This window comes from Phoenix dactylifera, chromosome 3 (assembly GCF_051530095.1).
Source record: "Phoenix dactylifera cultivar Ajwa chromosome 3, Ajwa_hap1_PhDact_Kaust_v1.1, whole genome shotgun sequence".
Taxonomy (NCBI): domain Eukaryota; kingdom Viridiplantae; phylum Streptophyta; class Magnoliopsida; order Arecales; family Arecaceae; genus Phoenix; species Phoenix dactylifera.
Window position 1 is genome coordinate 2,037,223 of NC_143192.1, and position 13,053 is coordinate 2,050,275.

General features: G+C 40.1%; 1 protein-coding gene across 21 annotated transcripts in view; it reads left to right on the plus strand.

Annotated features, from left to right (window-relative positions):
- The first annotated feature begins 680 nt into the window (after positions 1-680).
- Positions 681-13,053, plus strand: part of LOC103708687 (serine/threonine-protein kinase STY46-like) — a 56,906-nt gene continuing 44,533 nt past the window's right edge. For 7 of the 21 annotated variants that reach the window (XM_039123833.3, XM_039123832.3, XM_039123831.3 and 4 more), the window contains exons 1-6: positions 683-1,163; positions 1,823-1,937; positions 4,160-4,260; positions 4,431-4,550; positions 6,373-6,427; positions 11,023-11,133. In XM_039123833.3, the coding sequence (XP_038979761.2) occupies positions 994-1,163; positions 1,823-1,937; positions 4,160-4,260; positions 4,431-4,550; positions 6,373-6,427; positions 11,023-11,133 (672 nt within the window). In that variant the 5' untranslated portion in view covers positions 683-993. Of the gene's footprint in view, positions 1,164-1,822; positions 1,938-4,159; positions 4,261-4,430; positions 4,551-6,372; positions 6,428-11,022; positions 11,134-13,053 lie in introns of all 21 variants that reach the window. The other 14 variants (XR_016399728.1, XR_015976023.2, XR_016399729.1 and 11 more) reach the window with 7 other exon arrangements.

Sequence of the window (13,053 nt, forward strand, 5' to 3'; positions counted from 1 at the left end):
CCCCTTCTCCCTCTCGTCGCCGGCATTCTCCCGATCTCCGACCACCTCACCGGCTTCTCCCGGAACCACCTCGCCGGCTTCTCCCGAAATTTTTTTTTTTTCACGGTTCGTGCTCCGTTCGGCACTGGATCGCCGAACAAAAGGCTTCTGTTCGGCTGAACAGTGCCGGACAGAAGCCTTCTGTTCGGCACTGTGCAGCCGAACAGATCTGTTCGGTTGAGGGTTGCCGAACAGAAGGCTTCTGTTCGGCACTGTTCAGCCGAACAGAAGCCTTTTGTTCGGCGATCCAGTGCCGAACGGAGCACGAACCGTGAAAAAAAGAATTTCGGAAGAAGCCGGCGAGGTGGTTCCGGGAGAAGCCGGCGAGGTGGTCGGAGATCGGGAGAATGCCGGCGACGAGAGGGAGAAGGGGGAACGGGGGAGGAGGGGTTTAAGGGGGGTTTGAGGGGTGTTTTTTTTTTTTCTTTTCAAAACGAAACGGAGGAGGAGGAAGGGGGTGTATGAGAAAATTTCAAGGGCAATATGGTAATTACACTAAAGGTTAGTTTGGGTTTTTTTTTTTTGGTTTTTGGGGGGTGTCCTGAGCAATAGGGGGGGTGTATATAGAACTACCCCTTCCCATCTGTCCATAAAAAATTGCCGCCGTATCCAAACTAACCTTTCGACAAGCTTCCTTGTCTTATATTATTACTCTTCCCCCTCCTCCCTCTCTCTCATCTCCGTCTCACCTCCTTTCCTCGCCTTACGTCTCTCTCACTCTTCCCTACCGTTGGTTTCTTTCTCGCCAACTCCAACCCCTTTTCTTGTGAGCCGATGACAAACGCCGTCCCTTCCTTCCCTTAGAGCGAGCCATGGTGTGAACGAGAGAGAGAGAGAGAGAGAGAGAGAGAGAGACCAAGAAGAAGACTAGGGAGAGGGAGAGAGCCATCTCCTAGCGTTCCGCTTTTTCTCTTCTTGGCATTGGATTGCAGCGAGTCTTGGCGTCGACGGGCGATGGACAACGCCGAGAGCAGCGGCGGCTGGGGGTTGCCGGCGCACCGCCGTCAGCCGCTGGAGGTCTACCACGAGGTGCTCCGCCGCCTCAAGGACTCCGGCTGCCCGGAGGCCCTCTCCCCCGCCTTCGACGGCGAGCTCTGGGCCCACTTCAAACGCCTCCCCGCCCGGTAGTCTCGACTTTTTCCTTTTGCTCTCTTCTTGATTGTTGAAGGATAAATATTTTTATTATGATTCTTGATTTCCAAACCCTTTGTTTTGTCCGTCCAACTTCCGGTTTTAGGTGAGGCATGGGAGATTATATAAATGACCAGGATGAGACTGCAGAGCTGATCATACTCTGATCTTTTCTTTCCGCATACCATTGTCTTAGCTCTGATTTACTAATTTATCGTACAGTTGTTCAATGATGACTGGAAAACATGATAATGGGTTTATTAGGCTGTCCTTTTGTTTGCTCTCTTCTTGATTCTTGAAAGATGTCCTTTTCTGGATTCTTGATTTCAGAACCCTTGTTCTTGCTCATTTCAAGTTCCAGTTTCTTGATTCTTGTTGATTTATGTACCTTTTGGCAGCTTGGGAGATGATATAAGTGTCCAAGATGAGACAGCAGAGTTGATCAAAGCGCCCAATATTCGTTTTTAATTTTTTTCGTGATCTTTCTGCATGTTGTTGTTGTAGCTCTGATACACCTTTCTGTGTCAGAATTGGTTCAATGATGAGGGAGTGATATGAGAATCTGATCAAGAGTTCCATGCATCAAGATGATGGGTTTCTAGGAATTATATTGCTTTTGGTTTTTAAGTTGTCGTCATGGTTTTCTGGATAGATATGCATTGGATGTGAATGTGGAGAGAGCGGAGGATGTTTTAACCCACAAAAGGTTACTGCAACTGGCACGTGACCCTGCCAACAGGCCTGCCTTCGAGGTCCGACTTGTTCAGGTAAGGGATGACATGCAAGATGATGATGTATAAGATGCTTCTTCCTTTAGCTTTCTTGTTTGTTTTCTGTGCATGATGTCTTGTGCTTGCCTGCTTAATTTATTACTATAGGTTGATCAACTTCTTGATGCCTCTGATGATCATTTCGTCCGTTTCCATTGGTCACGTATAACATTTTTGTGCCTTTCATATTTTCTTGTCGGATCACATGTTTGTAGTTCACTTCTTCAGATAATTGAGCTATACCTACACTTCATATCCACAATCTAAACAGCTTTCTAATCTATTTGCATTTTGAGGCATCTTGAGTTCTTGGTTTTGATTGCATTATTCTGCAATGTATGACAGAAGATTCGCTGATATTTGGTTCTTGTTATGGGAAATTTCTTTTATTCAGGACTCGCAAATTTATTTACTCTGAATATTGGCGACTATCATTGGCAGCTCCAAGTCTAAAATGTTTGATCTGATGATCGCGTGATGGATACTTACTGAATTTCTAATATGTTGTCACCAGTACCTTCATGCAGATGTCTGTGACTGCCATATCTCACAATTAGATATTGCCATAGCTTGCGCGCAGAGCCATTGTGAAGGACATTAACTTTCTTATACCCTTAGGCTTTATTTCTTCTTTATGTCTTTTTTTTTTGTCTTATCATGATCTACATAGATATAAATTGCAGCCATTTGTTGAAAGTTTGATGCTTACTATCTTTTCTTTCATGGGTTAGGATATAATTTTACCTTCCATAGTTGATTGCTTACCAACAGAGCCTTCTTAATAAATGCTGGAGTTGATTTCCCATGAGAGTTTATCATTTGTTTCACCCAGGGCTTCTGACCTTACATCATTTGGCATCTTGAGCTTGATAGTTCAATCACTAAGATCCCATCTAGTTGTCCACGACTTGTGCTATTTGAATAGATGCTAGTTTGGATTGTGCAAATCCTAATCTACTTTTCCGGCATAGTTATTGCTGATTGCTCAGTTTTGATAAATCAATTTGAGACAAAACATAGTCCTAAATTCTAGCTAAATATGCAGTTTGGTTTTGACAAGAGAACTGTTAAAAGATTTTCTTCTTTTCAATAGTAAATATACAAGAATTTATGCATAAGCAGTCTTTCAACAAGATCCACTTCTTTCAAGGATTAGCTTTTATTTATAATCGCTCTTTTGTATAACCATAGCTTCCATTTCTTTCCGGTATTAGCTTATATACAATCATTTTGACAAGGCCATCCAAAGTTGTAATTTGCTCAGAAATGCTTGCTTTGTTTCTAAGTGCTAAAATGATGTCTATTGTGACTCTTGCTGTCTTGGAAATTAAATTAAAATACAAATTAGAGGAAATATCTATTTTGTTGAAGGAGGCTAAACATCACACTGCAGTAAAGCAACTTCTCCTGCTGTTAGTTTCTCTTCCAATCTCCATTTAGTCCAAGGGCCCTGGCTTGCTTGTGTAGGTCAGTTGTTAATCTTTCTCAACATCCAATATTGATACCCTAGCTGGTTTGTGCAGTGTTTTTCTCAATGCTCAATAAATATGATTCTTAGAGTGTCTTAATGTTCTATCTTTGTGATGCCTGCCATTTGAACCTAGATAGCAGATGTAGTAACATCAGCTCAATATAGTTCAAGTTCAGCTATGTGGAGAGAATTTCAGACATTGACAGCTTGACCTCGAGTATATTTTCAAAATATTCCACACGGTACTCTACTGATTCCATATAGTTTGTATTGCTATAGTATTTATTCATGCATTTGAACTTTCAAGGCAACCCTTGCTTGACCTGTCATAGAAAAGTAACCATCAACTTTGCATAAAATTGATAAATAACAAGTAGGAAAGAGACATGCATACATACATACATAGTCAAATAACTTGCTAAGGTTATTTTAGTTACATACATATAAGGATCAAGATTAAGACCAGGAAGAGAAGATATGGTCTTCTTTTGTTTCTTTAGAGACTGCTTCATAGATAATCGTGATATAAGCTATCCCCGGATATATGACCATGGAACAGTTTGGTAATCAAGTTCTTGGTTGGACCTCACAAGTCCAACAAAATCAAATTTGAAAATAGTAGTCATTAGTTAGCATGCCATTTTGTTTTATATTTGGCTCCATCTTGCTTGGTGTTTGTTTTACTGTGGTGCATTGTAATCCTGTAACTTGCAGTTGTGGTTATCATGGCAAAGTCTTTCTTCTACAGGTATCTCCTTTACATGATGCAAACCAAAATAAGTGTTTAGATTCCAACCAACAAGGGAGGGAAGATGCTCAATGCTCTTCAAGTTTATCAATTAAGAAAAGGTGTCATTCGTTATTTGATCCATCTTTTTTTTTCCATCCAGTGTTGTTCTTACAGTGCAAGCAACTTATGTTGCTTATGTTCTCAAAATGCTTTGTTTATAGCATCCCATTCTTTATTTCTTTAGTTTATAAATTTGAATAAGTTTGCTTCTTCATTTATTTTATCAAAGTTCCAGCATCCATCCTCCTCCGGCCTTTGGTTCATCATCAAATCTTGAAGTCATTGCTTTTGAATTCAGCAAGCGACCTGGGCAAGACAGTAATAATGCTGTGAATTTCTGTCCAGCCAGGTTTATTCTTGTCCATTGACTATTTATGAAATAATTGGTTGGATATCTCACATGTATTATTAATTTGAAAATTTAAATAAAAATGTATACCCAAAATGTATACCATCAAGCCTGAGAATATCAGCTCCGCATTCTGCATCAGAAAAAAAAGCCTGCAGAGATTTTTGCCTCCCTTGGATTCGGGCTGGAGGGTGTTGGGCTGATATATGCCATGCTAAAACGAGCTTCCCAATCCACAAATGCAGCAGGAAATCCAGTGCAATCTTGCTGAATTTCCCAAACAGGCCCTTAGAAAATGACTTTGAGTATATTTATGAGGAAAGATGTGACATATTATGTATAGATATTTTGGCTACTCGATAGAGTGGCCAAACATGGGTTGTCTACACACAGACACTCATCTGTATGTGTGATCTAGGCACTTAGTTAATATTTTTTTGTGTGTCATATATATGTTTAACAGGATCAGCAAGCGTTGAATATTCATAGTTAGCATGTACATAGTAAACTATACAGTTAGTGAATATTAATTAACATGACTCGTCTGGGTATATATACACTTGATTTAAGGACATAACAATATTTACCTACAACCATTGGACTTCGATAATTCCACCCCAATGAAAATTTGTTATTGTCTTTTCCCTTAGGTACAAAATGCTGGAGATATAAGTCTGAGTCTTCCACATTGATTTAGAGAAGGGTAAACGAGAGTGCTTTCCTGCTTTTGAGTCCATTTGTCTGACACTTGTCACGAGGCTTCAACATCATAATTAAGGGACAGTGGGAATTTCTGACTTGTTGTCTAGATTTAAGGGTAATGGTTGTGAGGATGGAAACTATTATGGTGTGCTACATTGCACTATCGGAACCTTTTTCTTTGTACTGCAACAAGAAAATGTGCAATCAGCTCCAAACTTATTTTTGAGAGGCACCTTTTGTACCTGATTCCTGTAAGATAAAGGTGATATTTGACATCCATGTCCAATGAAATTGGAAATAGGTGGCACCAAGCCATTTTCAGTTTTTGTGTGCTCTTATTCCCCATTGAAAACTAGTTTATGAGCAGATCTATCGAATACAACTATTATGTTATGCTTATCTCGAATTTTGACCAAAGACAATCTTGAGTTGGACGTTAGTTGAATTTGGTCTAGCTAATAACATAGACAATTGAAGGAACTTTTGAGAAAGACTATTATAAGCTTTAACTTGAGGAAGGATATGCTCCTAGATGTATGGTGCAAAAATATGAACAAAGCATCCTTAAGATAAATGATAACCTTTTTGGTATTCATTTAATTTGTTTTGGCTTTAATACAGTACAATACTCTTATTGAGTAAATTTTAAATGGTCATGTAAGAAATGCGTATCCACTAGGAATTTAGCGCTAACTGAGGATAAAACTAAGGAAAACTTAGATGTCATTGTCAGATTAAATTAGAGTGTAAGGAACCTTGGAAATGCTGGATGTGACTAATTTCTTAGAAAGAATAGGAAAAGGGAACCTGAAATGGGAGAAAAACAATGCAAATTGGAGTTGGAAGAAAGGATATCAAACATATCAAATTTGGGTGGTGCATGTTTGGTGTTGATATACTTAAGCTATTCAAATATGTTATGCCATGAGTTACATTTTGTATGGGTATGTCTAACATGATTTCGTTTGCATTATATACACTTTCTTTCAACAAAGAGTTGTATCATCAAGTTTCGTATTGCATTTGTTTTCTTCAATCTTCTGTTAATATTTCTATCCAGATTAGGAAGCATTTTGTTTTTTTTTTTGTTTTTTCAATGTGAAATTTGATAATCCCACAGGCCCATGCATGAGATCACTTTGTCAACAGATGATAAGCCAAAGCTTCTCAGTCAGGTTGGTAATGAACTTTTCTTCATTTAGACTTGTGACACATTTGATTTGTGCATGCTTGGATTTTGGTGGATTGGTTTTGTCAAAATGTTGGAAAATTGTTTCTCTTGGAAAATGCTTTTATTTTTACTGACTGATATTTATTCATGTAAACAAGTCAGGTGGATCTGTTGGAGCCTTTTTAGTTTCTAGCCAGTAGCTCCCCCCCCCCCCCCCCCCCTTTTTTTAAAGGACAGATTACTTCCAGCTTTCCAGGCAAATTGTTAACTGTTATCATTTCCTATACTTAATTTGTTGAATTCAGTTTCTCAAAATTTTCTTAATTTAAAGGGATTCATCATTCATTTATTCAGGGATGAACTTTCTGTATGATCACAAAGAACATTAGGTTGTGCCACAGGATATTGTATTCCTGCCTTGTTTTGATGTCTCTAACTGGATGGTTGGAGAATGAAGCTTGAAGGTTGAAGCCCTCCATGGAAATGCAAGCAAAGGGTTCTCCCAGGATGACTAAGTTAGAGACATCATATGTGCTGATTTACAATAGGATTGCCGACTAAGTTAAACATCTGTAAAGGCCATGACTATAGTCTGTAGATGGAAGAGAAGAGTGAGCAAATGAAATCCATTAAGGAAGAATGCACAAGATGCTAGCCCGCTAAATGCATGCATATATGCCATTTGTGTAATTCCTTTCTTTGATACAATTGGATAAATGAGACAAACTGATAGTGTCAAGAGTCAAGACTGAATAGTAACTTACCATCTGCGACTGCTATGATGTTTCATGTGAAGCCTATTGGTAAATTAGCATTGTGGGTCTTAGATTGGTAGAGGAAACAATTCATAACTAGAATTGACTTGTTTTTCATCAAAAAAAATTGTTAGCAAGACAAGGCAAACATAAAGGCCAATATTACTGGATGGAATTTAGATCTTTTAGCTTGAACTGGTTTGAGATTTTTTTCCCCTTATATGAGCTATGGTGATAGCATCATCATTAATGATTATGCTCCAACAGATATGGAGCACCAATAAGAGGACCATTGTACAAAGTGAATACAATACCTGCACATCTCAACCAAGGTTGGTTGAATTGGTACAATAACCCATAGTAGTCAGGTATTGGGACAGTATGGTATGAAACCACCATACTAACTCACAGTATACAATAGCATACCAGTTAGGTACAAAGTTTACCTAATCAAGGGTTTTACCCACTAATCTAGATTCTAGAGAGAGGGGGAGAGAGGAAGGCATAGTTGCCTTATGTCCTACTGGTGGTTGCTGGAGAAGATGGTGGATGGTGGACATGGAGGAGCTTGGCTGAGATTGATTGCATTAAAGGCGATCATCGATAATGGAGGCAAGTTTGGTAGAGTTAGCTTGAGGTTGATGTGATCGAGGATAAGGGGCTTGTCATAGTTTAACAACCCAAGATCTCACCCCAAAAAAGCTAGTCAAAAAGTGTTATTTGAATTTTTTGGTCTGCGTAAGTGTCCAAAATTTAGTAGTGTATGGCCAATGTGGGACTAAACGCACACCAGCACAGGTCCTTACACACTCTTATTTAAGCCACGACGTCTTTGTTAGGATAAGAATCCAAATTCAATCATAAACACCACGATCAGCCTGTGGTTAGCCCTTAAAGGGTCTCTGTTGTAGTATCCCCTAGTCCACATGAGCCATAGGTTGCTTTGCTCTGATACCATTTGTAACTACCTAGTACCTCAGCTAAAAAGGCTAGTTTGAAGATGTTATTTAGGTTTCTTGGTCCTGCATTAGTGTCCAAGATTTACCGGTGTATAGCCAATATGGGACTAAACACACGTCAACACAGGTCCTTACACCCTCTTATTCAAGCCATGATGTCTTTGCCAGGCTAAGAATTCAAATTCAAACAAATCCAATCACAAACACCATGATCAACCTAGTGTTAGCCCTTAAAGGGAATGTGATGCAGTGTCCCCTAATCCACGAGCCATGGGTTGCTTTGCTCTAATATCATTTGTAACTACCTAGTACCTCATCTAAAAATGCTAGTCCGAAGGTGTTATTTGGGTTGCTTAGCCCTATGCAAGCATCCAAGATCCACCTAGGCCCTAGCGCATAGTCGATGTGGGACTAAACACGTGCATGCATGGGTCCTCACACACGGGCTTTGGATTTGAGTTGTTGGATGGCTTGAAAGGCCTCAAGGGAAGGATTGTAGGTGAAGTGGGAGATAGAGCCAGTGGAGGCAATGGAGATGGTCTTGGTCCTCTTAGAGGCGGGGTGCTTTGATGATCCAAAGCTCATGCTCTAGAGGTCATAAATGAGATCATCTAGCATAGCAATGATTGGAAAGAGACAAGTGACGAGACAAGGGGGTTGGGATCATGATTAAAGGAGGGGATGAGATTTTTATAAGAAGCAAGGGTCAATTTGGGGTCAGTACCACTAGAAACTAGGTGGAACCAGTTAGTTCAGTCGGTTTGGCTTGGTTCACCTCCTGTCCCATTTTGAGTGCCCAAACCATCCTAATTTTAGATCAGTTTATTTTGGTATGCCCCAAATCAGGCAATTCGGGACAATTCAATGAAGCTTGATCTCAACGAGAACTGCATTAAGAACTCATGGAAGCACTTCAAGAAGAAAGTACTGTAGGAGCTTGTTTGAGCCATTAGTAGCTTGGTGTGGTCTCACAACACTCATTAAGATTCTGAAACATAAAATATAGTTCGAGTATATAGTCTCCTGTGTAGTTGTGAAACATAAAATAGAGCTTGACTTTTAGTACCATATCTAATGTGATCTAGTGAAACGGGTTTCTTGAGTGAGTAATATAGTTTGAGTATGAGTCTCCTAAAGGAGAGGGGAGCTTAATGGCCTTGAGAAATAATAAGCCCTTTTCATGATCTTTGATGCATCCTTTTCCTGATTGGGTTGATCAGAAGTGGCTTACTTCACATGGCTTGATCTCCATTGATCTAGCTTGTGTTGGCACTGAAGCCTTACCATGATCAGCAGCCTTGTCGACCATATTAAGCACAACCTCATGATCAACCCCTTGATGTTTGGAGAGGTTGAAGTAGTTAAGGGCCTTGTGTTATTATGTCAACATGATTGGCATTTGAAATTTAAAGCTTGATCAATTGTTTTAGAAGATTGTAGGTGGTAGAATAGCAGCCAAGGGGCTGCCTATGATGCCTAGGCGTTAGGTGGTTACCTTGGTGGGCACATAGAGGTCAATGTGGCCCCCCCAAAAAAAAAATTAATATACATAATAGAAATCTAAAATGATAATTATAACAAATAAATGAAGTTAGCTAATCAAATAAGGTATAGTGAAGTTTTACATCTTTGTACCTAAGGTTTGCCAGACCAATACTAAGGGTCGTACTAGCTAACAAAAGGTTTGATATGGTATCGGTATGTATTGTAATGATCATACACATCAGGGTATGCCGTACCGGCCTGTACTGGCCGGTACGGGCTGATACGAACCGGTTCGGGCAAGGACCGGTACTAGAAGCTTTTCATTGAAAAATCGGCCAGTACGACTGCCGTATTTGGATATCTGAATGACTTCAATTGTAAATAAAAATTTCTTGGTTTAATGGATAACATGACTAGATGAACATGCTTGGTCAATAAAATATTGATAAATTTTAAGTAATCTTCATGTTCAAATTGGAAGTTAAAGTTGTGTGTGTATGATTACCGAAAGAGAAATGCTAGATTTACATACAGTTGTTGTAGAGAGACATCTTCACATGATGTGTGATGCAAGTATACACAGTTTTAGTGCTGGCTTCACATCACCAGTTAGATGGCTTCCATGCAACTAGTTAGATGGCTCCCATGCAACGAGTAGTCTTCTCAGCATGGTTTGTTGTACCAGTCCATACCGATGCATACCAACCATACTGACTATACCTTACCGATTATGCCGTACTATACCATATCGAATTGTATAGGAGGTATATAGAGTGTAGGTAAGCCAAACTGGCCCTCATACCGAGTATACCGGCACAGTAATAGAATAGTACCAGTATAAAGTCCGGTACTGAAACGACGAACCTTGCTTCTAAGTTCTTAATGCAGGAAATGTAAGTGTTTTTTCAGATACACCTACTATTGATCTGGCGCTCTTCTTAACATGTAAAAACATTTATGAGCCTTCTACATGACCTGGATGGCAGTGTGTTGCTTAGAAGTCAATCATGTTTTATTGGTGAATTCCTTGTTATCACCACTTCATTTTGGAAAAATCAACTTGTATGATTAGTGATAAGACAATATGATCTCCTTGCAAATCATTTGAAGGAATTGTTGGTACAGATTGAAATTGTCTATGATGCCAATTAACTTTTATAGGCCCACTTATCTCTACTTCATAATATCTACTTCAATGTTACATAGTAATTTCTTGGAGCATAGACTACCATGTTCAAACATAACCATGCATAGGAAGACTTGAATTTTATTTGTCATTTTAGCTAAAAAGCATACCTGAATTTTATTTGTCATTTTAGCTAAAAAGGTTTTCTTTCTATTTACATCTGACATTATCTTTCAAGATGCTTTCTGATTTTTTTCATTTTCATTTTTTCCAGTTGACGTCTTTGCTTGCTGAAATTGGCCTTAATATCCAAGAAGCACATGCATTTTCAACAAATGACGGTTACTCTTTAGTTGTTTTTGTTGTCGACGGCTGGCCATATGAGGTAATTCTGTATATTTTTTGTTTCAGACACTTCATGTTGTAGTTAGTGTTATTATTGCAACTTGTCGCATGGAGAGTGATGCACTCGCAAAAATGCTTTCGCGAAACTAATCTCCCAAGTATAGGAGATCGTACAAGTAGTAAAATCTCGGGAGTCCGAGGTCGAATCCTCAGGGAACGATTTATAGATTATTAGCGTAATTTTTAGATGTAATTTTCAGTTGAATAAATATGTGGATTAAGATGATGTTTTGAAGTTTAGAGAAACTAATTAATAGATTAAGTTCGATAATAAAGAGATGGTTAGGGATCTGGAATCCCCCTTGACAATAATACATTCAAGATATAAACTCTACGGTTTCTGATTTAAAAGTTCAAATGTAGGATAGATCTAATCATGGAATATATTGTTTGAACACACGAACTCAATTTCTAAGCATTCGTCGTGCCGGTTATGTCTACGACAAATCAAATAATAAAGTAATCCATGCATCAATAGATATAAACCATTAAAGAACTATCTACAACATAGGCAAGCAAGAAACCAAAACATATCAAAAGATCTGAATTGAATAGAACAATAGTTTAGAGTTTACTCCAAGAAAGTAACAAGTCAAGGGTTCTCCCATCACCCTAGACCAAAGGGATTAGCCGGCCATCAACATGAAAAATCTCCCCTGTTCCTGTTCCCTCTTTTTTTTTTTTCTTTTTATTTCTCAAAAGGGCTGATGCTCTGTTTCTTCCCTCTCTGTTTTTCCGAATGAGCCTCCCCCCAAACCCTTCCCTGCCGAGAGAGATAACAAGCTAGCCTTCTCCCCCCCTTCTCGCACGCGGTAGAGACGAGCTGAGAACGCGGAGCGAACGCGGAAGGAGCGGACGTTGATCGATGGTGCTTGGACGCGCATGGACGGCTGCAGATGCTCGCGATTGGCTGGATGAACGCGTGGATCTGGAAGAATCGAACGCGGAGGAGTAGATCTGAGATTTCGGAAGATTGCGATCACTATGGGATGCGGAAGCTGGAAAATCGCTGGGTAGAGGCGTGCGTTCGTGAGGAACTCGGACGTGGACGGTTGGGTAGCGAACGGATGGAGCTTGAGATGGAGCTGGGACGCAGACGATTAGATCATCCAACGCTGAGAGCTGGACACGGGAGATTCGCACACGGACGCGATGGAAGATTCGCGGATGAGGCAGAATCCGGGAGAAGCTGGATGCTGGGTGAATCGTGATCACGGAAGCTGGGATTTCGGGATAGCTGGGATGGATCTGATGCACGAAATCTGGACGCGGAGGATGCTTCGCGGGAGGAGCGGACTCGGATGGACGCTGGGATGGAGATGCTCGCGAACGACTGGATGATCACGGGAGATTCACGTGCGGATGGAGACGGAAAGGGTGCCTTGGGGTCGCGAATCCGGAAGCAGTGGATGCGGGAAGGTTTCACGGACGGCTGGGCTTTGCTCGTGTGGATGCTGGCGATGTTGTGATGCTGGGAGATCTTCAAATGGACGCACGAAATGGGGAGGACATGCTGCTGCTGGATGTGGCTGCACCTAGTCGGCTAATGCTCCTTCTAGTTGCAACTAGGATTGAACCATGCTGTTGGCTGGTCACCTGCAGTGATGCATCTTTTCCAGACCCAATGCGCATTTTAACTTTGATTTACGATCACCTGCACCCCACAAAAATATAATATTAATGCAGCACTTTTATCATTATTTGTTAGCAATAATACTAATTTAAGTGATGTATAGATCGCACTTTTGTGCTCTCATCACACCCCCCAACTAGCTTATTGCTAGTCTCTAGCAATTCAGAGTAAACAATAACATGAGAGTACAAAAAGAGTTGGTTGATCCTTTGATGTTTTATTAGAACTAATTGCATAAAATTAAGATAAATACTCACTTTCGTAGGA